This window comes from Lactuca virosa, chromosome 6 (assembly GCF_052849685.1).
Source record: "Lactuca virosa cultivar CGN04683 chromosome 6, Lactuca_virosa_CGN04683_v6, whole genome shotgun sequence".
NCBI classification, from domain to species: domain Eukaryota; kingdom Viridiplantae; phylum Streptophyta; class Magnoliopsida; order Asterales; family Asteraceae; genus Lactuca; species Lactuca virosa.
The window spans coordinates 230270924-230284446 of NC_136431.1; the positions used below are offsets into that span (position 1 = coordinate 230270924).

The following is a 13523-nucleotide window of genomic DNA, read 5'->3' on the forward strand; positions in this document are numbered from 1 at the left end:
ATCATAATAGTGTACAAAATATTTACAATAGAAAGAGGGCTATCCATTCTATAACTGAAAACTACAACAACATAAAAACAAGGAAAACTTTTCATTTGTCACTTACCATATGTTCATGTTTGTTGAGAGTAATGGATAATGTGCTTCCTTTAGTGTTATTTATCTGTAACTTTGTAACAATTTTGTAGACACCTTCATTGTGGTCAAAATTGGTTATATCGTGGCTTTGTGCATGCATTTTTTGTTTAACAAAGAGATGTCCCGTGCTTGATGGTAGATGTGTATTGCAATTCATTGTGATATCATAGTATTTTCTAAAAAGTTGTATAGTTCTCATGAATGTAAGATCAATACACATCCTAATCGATAACTGTCTTGCTCCTCTTAATACATTGTTCATACTGAGGGATATTTGTTGTCAAGAAACCCGATGGACGGCTTTCATCATATACAAGACACTACCGACTTCTCTTAATTTGCTTTAAATTATGCAAGCTTCATAATTGACTTTTAATTTTTTTTTTCACGTATTTAACAAACTTTTGATTTTACGTGGTGTTGCCAATAACCCAACATTTTTTATAAGACTCAAATTCTTGTACATTTGCATGAAATTACTTCCAATATGTCAAATGACTTTCTCCTACCGTTTCATGCCTTATAGGAAACATCAAAACTTAAGACTATTTTTAATATCTAGTCATATATGTTTCACTAGATAAACAATATCCTTTTCAATTGAATGAAGGATATATGAGACAATAGTTGCAAAGTCTAGATATTTGTTATTATTTCTGATACATGATCCAAAAAACTTATATGCATCCATCCAACATGTAATCTTCCACTTGTGATATTTTTTTTCTTAGTTGCACGAACATAGCATACACACTGTGGTGTATAGTGCTCAACACTAGACTTTTCTCATTCATTTCCTAGAGTCCTACACTTTACTACCCATATGTTAGGCACTTAGACTTACTATCATACACTTTGAACTCTCTATTTTGGGCGATAAACCAAAGTGTTACTACCTTTTTTACTTGTACCTTACGTTCAAATTGAATTTCTAATCTATGTTGTTTTACGATTCCTTTGAAACATCTATATAAATATGGTCTTCCAAATCGCTTATATCATTGTCTCTTACATCTCCAACATTATTCATAAAGTTTATAAGTGAAGTTTTACATACATACATCATCATCATCATCAAAATCTTTCTTAACATTACATAATGGCTCATTACTAGTATCGTTGTTATATTCTGGAAAAAATTGCAAGAATAATCATGTGGTTTAGTGAAAATTACCACTTTGATCCAAATAGGTTTGGACTAGCACAAGAGGTCCAAAGGTTTCATTTTCTTGTGAGTTTGGTCCAATTTGGTTTGAATTTTTTATAAAGATGATTTTTGCCCCTTATTATTTAATTTTTCATTTTTATTTTATTATAGAAATTAAAAAACAATTAAAAATTAAACAAAAATTAAATCTCTCTCTCTCTCTCTCTCTCTCTCTCTCTCTATATATATATATATATATATATATATATATATATATATATATGTCTCTCTCTTTCTTTCTTTCTCTCTCTCTCTCTCTCTCTCTCTCTCTCTCTCTCTCGTAATCTCTATTGCAATTCACCAATTCTGCTTCAACCAAGACCCAAAATCATGGAAACCAACTCGGTTGTTGTTCTTCGTTGTGATCCAACTGGGTGCTTAAGGAATTCAGTGTAGTGTGACTTTTGATAGTAAAGTCATCGTCATCAATGGTCAAAGAAGAATACTCATCTCTGGTTCGATACATTATCCTCGAAGTACTCCTGAGGTACTTCGCAAAACTAGTATCGTTTTTTCAGGCGAAATGTGGGTTTAGATGAGCTTCAATTCATAGGGTTTCAAACAGTCGCCGAAACCTTAGAAATTAACCGTCACCGCCATTCCAACGAACACTAGGGTTTCTAACAGTGATGTCGTTGGAGAAGCAAGAGACAAAGTGATTGTTGTCGTGTTCATCGAGGTAGGGTTTGTAGAGGCGAAGACGATTGTGGAAGTTGTGGATTTCGGTTTCTGGCGGCGTTTGGGGTTTGTCGTGTTCGTCGAGGTAGGGCTTTCACTTCTTGATTGATTTTCCTCTCTCGCACCTCATTCAACTGACCCCATTCATCCTCTTTTGGTTTGCCAGATCTGTAACCTTTTTCCTATAATTACATGTTTTTTTGTTTCTAACATCTAACTATCTCTTGTGTTGAATATATATGTGATTTTGATTTTATTTTCATAGGGAAGTGGGGGAGGAGGTCTGTCTCCTACGAAATTGAGGAATATGTTGAAAAAAAAGAAGAAACAAGGGGAAGATGAACTCGAGTCTAGTACTTTCTCTTTGCGATCTCAAGCTTCTGGTGGAGATGATGATCCAAGCGATGAAATCATGTTTTATTTCCATATTCAAAAATCATTTTTCAGACTTGATGTAATTGGTTTAAGATTCATAATCGTGTGTATGTATGTGATTCAAATTTTGTGTTCTTGAGTGTATGTGCGTGTTGAAGTGCAAACCCAGAAATTTGGATTTTGTGTGTGTATGTGTGTTGTTCTTGAATCTAGCCATGATGATTTATTTTATCTTGAGATGAGTTCATTTTTTTGCCATATGGTAGTACCAGTATGAACCATTCAAATATTGAAGAATATGCTTCCTCTTCATCTGAAAGAGAGAGAGAAAGACAGGAAGGGGTATTTAATTTAAATTTTATTTTTAATTGTTTTTTAATTACTGTAATAAAATAAAAATGGAAAATTAAATAATAAGGGTAAAAATCATCTTTATAAAAAAGTTCAAACCAAATTGGATCAAACTTGCAAGAAAATGAAACATTTGGACCTCTGGTCTTAGTTCAAACATATTTGGACCAAAATGGTAATTTTTACCTAACCATAGGAACCATTATTGCAATTTTATCTATATTATGAGCTGGGTTCATAAGTCCAAAGTCATTATCTGTATCATAATTAGACTAAAGAAATGGTACAATTAAAGGATTGGGCTATGATACATCAAAATTATAAAGAAGATCTAAAAACTTGTACTTGTGACATAAATCTTTAAATTCTTCATACTTTATTTTATTAATAATAATGTATACAAGTAGTCAAAGTAGAATGGTCCGTTTATGAACCCATTTTCATATTCAATATAACCACCATAATTTAAACAAATCATAAACGGACGATCTCTAGAGTAATAACTATAAATATATCAAAATCTAGTTATAGAATAAGATAAAAAGATATAAATCAATATGCTGCATATGATATTTATTATTAAATATATGATGGAAATATAGACAATAATGTGTACCTTGTTATGTAAATAAAATAAGGATGAACGTGATACCAGATTGATACCGAACATAAATTACCGAAAATTAAAATGTCCAAATTAAGGGTATCAAATCTCAAACCAAATGGTAGGTCACGGTGTCGATGTCGATACCGGTACTACGATAATTACTTGTAAGTATCGAATTTTGAAAGAGCACCAAATGGCCAAGTTTAAAGCTCTGTTACTGTTACTCATTCAGTACTAATCTAATTAAGGTGATTTCGATGCCTAATATGTAGACAATATAAAGGGAAATATGCACGAACAAAAATTAGCTCGTATGAAAGAAATATGGAAGTTCAAAGATGATGAAACTGTACATAAACTTAAAATTGCTAAAGAAAACAACAATTATAACTCTAGGACACTATAATAGTATAACTCATCCAATGTTAAATAACTAAGGTGATTCTAAAGCCTAACATGTAGCCATCAGAGAATATGCACGAAGTAAAAAACTCATTCTAATATCATATGAGAGAGATATAATAGTTCAAAGATGATGAAAAATTCAACATAAACTTAAAATTGCTGAAAAAACAACAATAACATCCCTTATTTAAGGCACTATCACTCAACCAATACTAATCTAATTAATATGATTCCATAGTCTAACTTGTAGCCAACATAGAAGAAAATATGCGTAACAAATCAGCTTATTCCGAACTCATATGAGAGAGAGATACGAGGATCAGAACCGGAACCAGTACCGATACCCGGTACCAAATTTCTCTTAAATCCATGGTAGGAACCAAATGTTCGCTAATCTATATTGCTATTACAATTTTTATATCATTGTATTATCTGTTGAATCTTACCGTAACATCAATAAATTTTGTTTATATATAACAAAAAAAATAAAAAAATAAATTAGAAGTATGTTTTTTTTTTTCTTATTAGAAAGATTTCAAAATCAGCGGCCGTCTATTAACCCGATTTTAAAAAACAACCTATTTTATTAAAAATATATATATATATATATATATATATATATATATATATATATATATATATATATATATATATATATATATATATATATATATATATATATATATATATATATATATAAGTGTCAATTTTATAGTTATGGCACTCGAGAGTTTTGAATAAACCCAAAAAACCAAACCCAGAGAGTATGTTTCCACCCAAATTCCAGTTACGAAGTAAAGCAATTAGATCAAATTTCTGCAATCGTTCGAATTTTGCTCTCTTTTTCACGCATACTACTTCGTGTGATGAAGAAAGGAAAGAACAACAACACCTTGAAGAAAGCATTACTAACAGGTCTTATTGGACCAAAAGAATCCACAAGCTTTGTGCAATCGATCGCAATGTCGATGAAGCAATTACCCTTGTTGACAAGCTTTGCATCCATGGATACCACCTCGATTCGCTCAACCTCAGCAGCATAATCCACGCTCTCTGTGATTCCAACAGGTTTGCTGAAGCTCACCGTCGTTTTCTCTCATCTCTTTCTTGCTCTTCCGGTAATGGTTTTATCATACCAGATGAACGAACGTGTAACGTGATCATTGCAAGGTTATTGGATTGGGGGAAAAATCCCCATGTCACATTGCGTCTTGTGCATAGAATTATCACTGTGAAACCTCATTTTGTCCCATCGTTGATGAATTTCAACCGTTTGATCAATCAGCTTTGTTCGTTTTCATACGTTCATTCCGCACATATTTTGTTCTTTCATATGAAGAGTTTAGGCCATCTTCCTAACGAGGTTTCCTACACTACTTTGATCAATGGCTATTCCAGAATTGGGGAAATGGGTTTTGCACATAAGCTGCTCGATGAAATGTCTGAATCTGGGGTAAAGCCTAACTCACTAACATACAGTGTCTTAATCCGTGGAGCTCTTCATGAAAGGAATATCGAACTCTACACCTCATTGCTTCAAAAACTATGGACAACAATGGCTAATGAAAATCACGATCACATTGTCAATCATGCTGCTTTTTCGAATCTAATTCATGCTTTATGTCAACAAGGAATGTTCAAATCAGTTTTTGAAATCGCTGAACAGATGCCTCAAGAGAACAACGTGAACAATGCTTTTGCTTATGCTCAAATGATAGACTCACTTTGTCTCCATGGAAGACATCATGGTGCTTCAAGAATTGTTTACATGATGATGAAGCAAAATTATATCCCAAGCTTAGTTTCCTACAACTCAATCATCCATGGACTTACCAAAAATGGTGGATACCTTAGAGCATATCAATTATTAGAACAAGGAATCGAATTTAACTACACACCATCTGAAAACACTTACAAGATTCTCATACAATGTCTTTGTTTACAAGAACACAATCTTATAAAAGCAAAGAAGCTTCTTGACATTATGTTAAACAAAAAAGGGGTAGACAAGGTTAGAATTTACAATATTTATATACAATCTTTATGTCAAATGAATAAAGATTCTTCTACCGAGCTTCTAAATACCCTTCTCATAATGCTCGAGACAAAATGTCACCCTGACATAGTTACTCTCAACACAATTATCAATGGATTTTGTAAAATGGGAAAACTTGAAGATGCAATGAAGGTTTTAGAAGATATGTTAATTGGAAAGTTTAACTTTTGCACTCCTGATAATGTGACATTTACTACAATTATAAGTGGTTTATTAACATTTGGAAGGATAAAAGAAGCTTTTAACATGTTATATAAAGTTATGCCCGAAAAGGGTTTTCACCCGAGTGTCATAACATATAATGTTGTTCTTCGTGGTTTGTTTAACCTCGGTCTTGTGAAAGAAGCCATGGAAGTGTTTAACTCTATGGGTTTTGGTACAGATTCTGACACTGACAGACTGATTGATGATAACACTGATTCTGACATTCTTACTGTTAGGACAAACATGTGGGGTCAGATTGCTGATAGTACTACACATGCAATAATGATTGATGGATTATGCAAATGTGATTGTGTAGATGAAGCAAAGGTGTTTTGGGATGATGTAATTTGGCCATCGGGGGTTCATGATAATTTTGTGTATTCGGCTATGATTAAAGGGCTTTGTGGGTCCGGGAAGTTTGATGAAGCTTGCGATTTTGTATATGAATTGGTGGATTGTGGGGTTAGGACAAATGTTGTGAATTATAATATTTTGATTGAAGGTGGTTGTAAGTTGGGTTTAAAAAAAGAAGTGTATCAGATTTTGGGGGAAATGAGGAAGAATGGAGTGGAACCAGATTCGGTTACATGGAGGATAATTGATAAATTACATAAGCAAAAGAAAGAATGGAGTTGTGAAGACAAAATCAATGTATAACATGTATGGTTTCTTTCATTGTTAAGTCATTAAATAAGGTTATATAAGTAATATATTTACTTTTTGGTAATTAGTTTATATGCAGATAGTATTAAGGTTAAGTTTAACGTACTAGTTAAAAAACTAGCTGCTAGTTCATAACTGGAAAACTAGTTGTTTTACTGAAAAACTAGTTGAGCTGAAAAGCTAGCTGTCAGTTTATAAGCTAGCTAATAAAAAATAACTGTTTAATAACTTTACCCTTTGATGATTACTTGCATCGTTATGCAAGTAATTTGTGAGTTGCTATTTTCCGAAAATCGGGGGTTACAACATCATTTCTTGTAACATCCGAAATCTTTGGTATTTTATATTTACAAATATTCTTTTAGGAAATAAGTATTGTTCATTAAACTTGTATGTTTTTGTGCTTGAGTTGTCATCAAATCAAAGCAAGAAGAACACCCAGACAACGGGAAGATGAAACTTTCCTACGACTTGTGTATTCAATCTTGTGAACTAATTGTGACGAGATAATAAACTTAAAGGAAAACCAATCAATGAAAGAAGATGAAACCATTATGTTTCAGTAGAAGTACAAGAAATGGTTGGATTTTGCGAATTAAACAATAACAATAACATGAAAACGATTTCAGCAGATTCTTTACAAAGTCCCAACTCCTAACACGAAAAAAGTATCCAAAAAAAATTCAAAAACAAGATTAAATAATAGTCCTTGATCAAACTCAAATCCGAACCAACATACAACTTTCAATGCATAACATACAACTCAACAAACCGTCATTACCTTCCGATTACAAACAAATAACAGAATCCACCACCACCACCACCACCACCACCTTTATTTGTTTGATTTCTCTTGAACTAATTAAAAAAAAACACGAACCACATTCAAACAATACTCGGTGGGTCCCCTTCCCAATTACAAACCGCCCTCGCCCACCGCGTCCTAACACAATCCACCAACGGAGCATGCTGAGTCCGCTCCGGTTTCTCCACCTCCACCACCTCATCACCACCACCACCGCCGCCGCCGCCGCCACTCCCGCCCGCCATAAACTCCTCCGGCGTCCACCTTGGCGGGACCGAAACCCTCAACTTGGTCAACCTCGGCCGTTGCACGCCAACCTCACTCCCGGAAACCGCTTTCGCAATCCCATTAAAATGCCACAAGTAAAAGACCTTTTTACCCATCAACCCTGTGGAATCCTTCAACCCACCAAACCCTTTATCCAAATCCAAAAGCACTTGCCAAAACTCACTCCAAACGATAAACCCTGAAGAACACAACGCCTCCATTTTTTCCGGCGGGAGGTTCACGTTTGTTTCCCGGAGGACTTGCCGGAATCCGTCGACGGAGATGAACCCGCCGCCGCCGGATTGGTCTTGGGAGTCAAAGGCTCGCCGGATTGTCGTTTCGCGGTTTTCAAATTCGTTTTCGGCCTGGACCTGTGGGTCCAGGGCGAATAACACGGTGTAGTGGGATTCACTTCCCACTACCCAGATTGGCCATTTTGGGGATTTTAAGGATTGGCCGACTTTACAAAAATTGAGGGATTCTAGTAATGTGAGGAATCCGACTTCTACGGGAGTCAAGATTCCTTTGACAAACATTCCGCCGCCTAAATCCATTTTTCCATCGAATACGTTGGCAACCGCCATTCCGGAGAGTAGGAGGTTAACAATTTCCTGAAGGGAAGACATAAAGGAAAATTGTCAGAAAAGTCCCAATATTTTCGGAAAAGTTTCACTTTAGTCCCCAAATTTTTTTTTGGACATAAAAGTCCCGATTATTTAATTTTTGGCTCGAAAAAGTCATTTTTTTTTCTTTTAACAGTAATAAGACATTATCGTGTAAAATCAAATAATCAGGACTTTTCTATTCAAAAAAAAAAAATTAAGACTAAAGTGAAACTTTTCCGAAAATATTGGGACTTTTCTGACAATTAACCAAGACATGAAATATTGATTTGTTAAGGATGTGTAGATGTTTAATTTTTTTACTATATTGTAATTACACATGAGAAATGTTAAGTGATGATTAATAATAGTAATGATGAGATATTTTTATATGGTTGTGTAATTTTGTGTCTTTTGTATATATTGAGGTAAAAGTGAGATATTGTTTGTATATATTGGTGAAAAGTGAAATATTGCTTGCATATATTGGTGAGAAATGTTGTTTGCATAAAAAATGGTAACTATTGTATAAATTGGTAGAATATGAAATATTGATTGGTAAAAAAGTGAAATATTGATTGCATAAATGGGTAAAAAAGTGAAATACTGCGACAAAAATTGGTAAAAAAGTGAAATGTTAATTGCATAAATTGGTAAAAAAGTGAAATGTTGATTGCATAAATGGGTAAAAAAGTAAAATACTGTGACAAAAATTGGTAAAAAAGCGAAAAGTTATTTGCATAAATTGGTAAAAAAGTGAAATGTTGTTGCATAAATTGGTAAAATGAAGTGAAATATTGTTGTATAAATTGATAAGAAAAGGTGAAATGTTGTATAAATTGGTAAAGAAGTGAAACAATGTTTGCAAAAATTGGTAAAAAAATTAGAACATTATTGAATAAATCTAAAAAAAATGAAAACTTCTTGCATAGACAAGCATTTATGGAATAAAAAGTGGTTGCATATTTCGACTAAGAACAACTTTGTTGCATAAATTGGAAAAAATGTAAAATTTGGTTGCGTAAATACATATTTAACCCTATAAATAATTATTATTACAATACTAAGGAAAAAAAAATGGTATGTGAATAATACCTGTGATGCATGTCCAAATGGAGCTGTAACTAAAGGTTGGCTAGGGTCATCCCTGTCAGATTGAACTGTTTCCTGAAAAAAGAAAGAAGGAAACATGACTCCATTCCATTCCATCACACAAAACAAAAGAGTTTTTTTTTTGTTTATTCCAACGGAATGAACCATTCCATTCCATCCTCCAAACATTATAGAAAGAGAAATGAAGAGAAAAATACAAGTATTTACCAATCCCCGAGAAAGTAATGCGGAAAGTAGGAATAGGAGTGCTCCCATACGACTACGGAAGATCGGAATCATTGATTCCAGCCTCTGCATTGCACTTGCAGGAGATGTGAATGTGGTAACTGTCAAAACTTTTTGCAAATCAACACCGGATTCAAGTGAAAGACCTTCAAGTGATCTTGCAACAATCTGTTCATATCATCCGAAAATCAATATTTAAAAAGTCTATATAAAAAACAAAATTATAAACCAGCATCAGGGAAATTACGAAAGTGACCTTACCTCATCTTTTTCCTTTTCATCTTTACCCTCAATGTTCTGGTCAAAAATTTTCAGAGATGCAATTGTTGCACTGTTATTATTTCCACATAAAAACAATATTTCACCCATGCTCCTCACCAAGGCTCTACATGTAAGTATAAATGTCTTTCAGAACATTTTAGTTTAAGAGTGTGAAAATTACCAATAACCCCTCACATTGACATCAATACAAAGATGATAAGGGGCATTTACGTCATTTGAACAGAAAAAAGATCACCTTGATTTTGTTTCTTCGGTTAGAGAGCCAAATATATTTGACACAGAATCTTGATTTTCCTGCAGTCTTCTTGAAATTGATTTCATTGGTGTATTTTGAACACCTTTTACTAATTCTTGTGGGAAAAATAGGAGGTATTTAAGAACAAATGCCTGCAAAATGAAAATAAAAAAATAAAAAAATTGAGATGTAGGAATTGTCGAAGTTGTCATGAATTAAATCTTTATTTGTTAAAACTGGTTTCATGTTTTGCAGTGTGATTAAAATATGTAATCATGCCTTTTAGTTTAATTTAATTTCTGTTTTTAAGATTGAGAAAAGTTTCAACTAACTACCAATAATTTTTTTTAAAGAATATATAATTTATAACGACATGAATTCAAGAAATTTACTTGTATAGCTGCTAAGACACCACATGGCCCACCTTCATGCTGAACTAATCCCATTGATGTTTCTTCATCAGGACTAAACCTACAAGCAAATTATATTCTCTAGAATAAGAAAGGAGCAAGGTTTTACATACCATAAAATGAAAGGCTAAATGCAATAAACAGCAATCTACTTTCATTTATATGTAAAGTATACACACATAAAACTAAAAGTTATGCTACTGCATTGTTATTGCTAAGGTGACGTCTGAGAGATGCCCTCCTTATTCAAGTATATGAAACATTAACTCTCCTTTAACAAAAACGGACGCAAATTTTTTATTCAAATGCATAGTTTAAATGAGATCAATTCTTTAGCACGAATTAATTTCGATGTCTTAATTGTTTTTAAAGCACTCTAGAAATTCATCATGTGTAACACTAATTTCTATGGTCACATTGAAAACTTGGAAGTCATGCGAGAACACCTTCAACCGTGTAACACTAAATCCTTTGTCTACATATAAGGCTGGTTCCAAGTTAATTAAGATAGATGTAATTGTCATTTGTTACATGCTTCCTGGAGTAGCATGGAGCTAATAATAGGGATGCAATCCTGCATCAATGAACTCAAAGAAGAGTCTCATTCTAAGAATCCTTCAATCTCCCAAATTTTTAATGTCTCAAAATGAAAGCTTTATCTCTAGATTGATCTAATTCTAAGCTGATAAAAATTTTGATTTAATTCTCAACTGATACATACGCATTAAGCATGGGTTTTATATGTCTGATTAGATTATACAACCTAAGGTTACAAAAATAATTACTAACTAAACTATGCACTACATAAACTGCAAGATCGATAGGAAAACAGTAAATATTCAATTGCATTATATAACCAATCGCCATACCTGATTCCCTGATTGCTCCACTGCGCAAGTATTCCCTTTGAAACTTCATTTCCAAACACCATTGAGAATAGCTGTTGTGCTTCATCCGATGATAACTCTTTCCCCAAAAACTTGTCTTCCTTCACTATCGCCACAGTTTTATCCATTTTTGACGATGAAGCTTCCGAGGAAGAAGGAACATCCTTAGGCGCACTAGTAATAGTAGCAGTCGTGGGCATAGCTGCCGATGCCGCCATCATACGCTTTTCAGCTGCTGCCGCCATCAACTCCCTCTGCAACCTCCGATTCTTCACCTCCGGCGACTCTTCCAAAGGAGTCTCAGCGCTGTCGTCCCTCGCTTTGCTCCTCTTCGGCTCTGGCGGTTCATGTTGCATGCTCATCCGTAACGCCTTTTGCAAATCATCCTCCTCGTGATCCTCCATTGGAATCGAATCAAATCAAATCAAATCTTTCCTTATCTCTATGAGACCGGATCTCTCAGCTAAAAAAACCTTCACCCAAATTAGGGTTTCCCAAATCAAATATCCAACAAATTATTATGTATGTATATATACACAAAAAGCAAATCAAAATCAATCAAACAATTATACAAACATCTACACACAAGATTTAGCTAAAAAAGCCCTAACATCTTGACTTGAAAGCTTACAGTCTCTGTGAGAGTCCTGCGAATGTATATATAGAAAGGGGAAAAATTGAATCCGTTATTGGGGGTTTAATTTAAACCTAATTTATATCCAACGAACATAATTTGGCGTCTGTTGAGTGTTGACCCATGGGGCCAACGACGTCGTATTTACGTCACTCGGGGGGAATGACGGTTGCGTCCTCGGGATGAATTGAAGCGGCTTTCAGATGCGAAGGGTGTTCTGGTCATTAAATAAGTATAAATTAAATATTATTATTATTATTTTTCAGGCGATAATATACTTGGCTTGTATGAAGAGTTCCATATCTGTTGGGTTTTTGTGTAGTAAAGTGATTGTGACAGGGTGTTCATGTGTATGTATTACATAACTAAATTATATGTTCAGAGATATTCACTATTTCACTACAAAGCGATGTTTTGCAAGAGATATTACATAACTATTACACTTTCGGTAAAATCAGATAATAATCATATGTCTGAATTCCAAAAAATTTGTGGTGAATGAAAAAGTTTGAAAACACTGTTCAAATAAAGAATAATTAAGGTCATAAAAATGCATATGAAAAACAAGTCGAAAATCTTCACACGTCTCTTGATTTTGTAAGTTTTTTTAATATATGTTACATTTTGTCGGCTAAGTGGTATATTGTTCAGAGGCGGAGGATCATTAGGGACGGGAGAGGCTATGCCCCCCCCCCTTGATTTTTTTTCTTAGAACTAGTTATAGCCCAACAAATTTTACCCAAATCAAGCCCAAAAAATAAATTGTTTGGGCTGCCCCAGCTCTCCGAACCAAAGTCATCGACACTTCTAACCCTCGCTCAGTCGCTCCATCATTCGTTGTTCGCTGCACTACGCATCCACCTCAGCACCTCCCAATCGGCTATCTTCAATCAACGCTGACAGCTCCACCTCTCGCCCCTGCACTAGAATCGATCAGATATGTTCAGTGTTCTTCCAATTTCTCTCTTCTCTCTTCTGCATCGGACCATCATCCCCATTACCTCAGCCCCTTTGATTAAGTTTAACTGATTGATAATGAATGTCTGATTATGCTTGTTATATTCAGTTATTTGCTTTAAATAACTGATACGTTTGTTCTTGGACTAACATTGTTAGTTAAATTGTTGGTTCAATTTTAACCCATTTGCATGAAAATCCTAATTAAGCAGGATGCAATATTTTAAACCTGTATGCAAAAACTTTAAATATAGTATGAGCAACTAGAAAGAGAAAAAAAAAGAAAAAAAATAGACAATAGAGAAGAAATTATAGCTAGAAAGAGAAAAGAAAAGAAAGAATAGACAACAGAAAAGAAAGTGTAATTGCGAGTGTGAGAGGAGATTGACAGAAAAAGGAAAGCAAGTATGATTTAGGAATGG

General features: G+C 34.0%; 2 protein-coding genes across 3 annotated transcripts; one reads left to right on the forward strand and one right to left on the reverse strand.

Moving 5' to 3' along the window:
* Positions 1-4490: 4490 nt before the first annotated feature.
* Positions 4491-6766, forward strand: LOC145118934 (Pentatricopeptide repeat (PPR) superfamily protein). The gene has a single exon (XM_079054592.1). It carries the CDS (start codon positions 4528-4530, stop codon positions 6676-6678), a length of 2151 nt encoding a protein of 716 aa, XP_078910718.1. The 5' UTR covers positions 4491-4527; the 3' UTR covers positions 6679-6766.
* Positions 6767-7270: 504 nt separating this feature from the next.
* Positions 7271-12246, reverse strand: LOC145119654 (ubiquitin interaction motif-containing protein). Of its 2 annotated transcripts, XM_079055359.1 has the most exons (8): positions 12142-12246; positions 11493-11973; positions 10606-10684; positions 10214-10365; positions 9958-10081; positions 9679-9864; positions 9454-9525; positions 7271-8367 (listed from the first exon to the last, which is right to left on the reverse strand). In XM_079055359.1, the coding sequence occupies exons 2-8, from the start codon at positions 11912-11914 to the stop codon at positions 7570-7572; spliced, it is 1833 nt and encodes a 610-aa protein (XP_078911485.1). In that variant the 5' UTR covers positions 11915-11973; positions 12142-12246; the 3' UTR covers positions 7271-7569. The 2 variants fall into 2 exon arrangements, with proteins under 2 accessions (XP_078911485.1, XP_078911484.1); XM_079055358.1 differs by having other exon boundaries at positions 11493-12202.
* Between the last annotated feature and the right edge of the window lie 1277 nt (positions 12247-13523).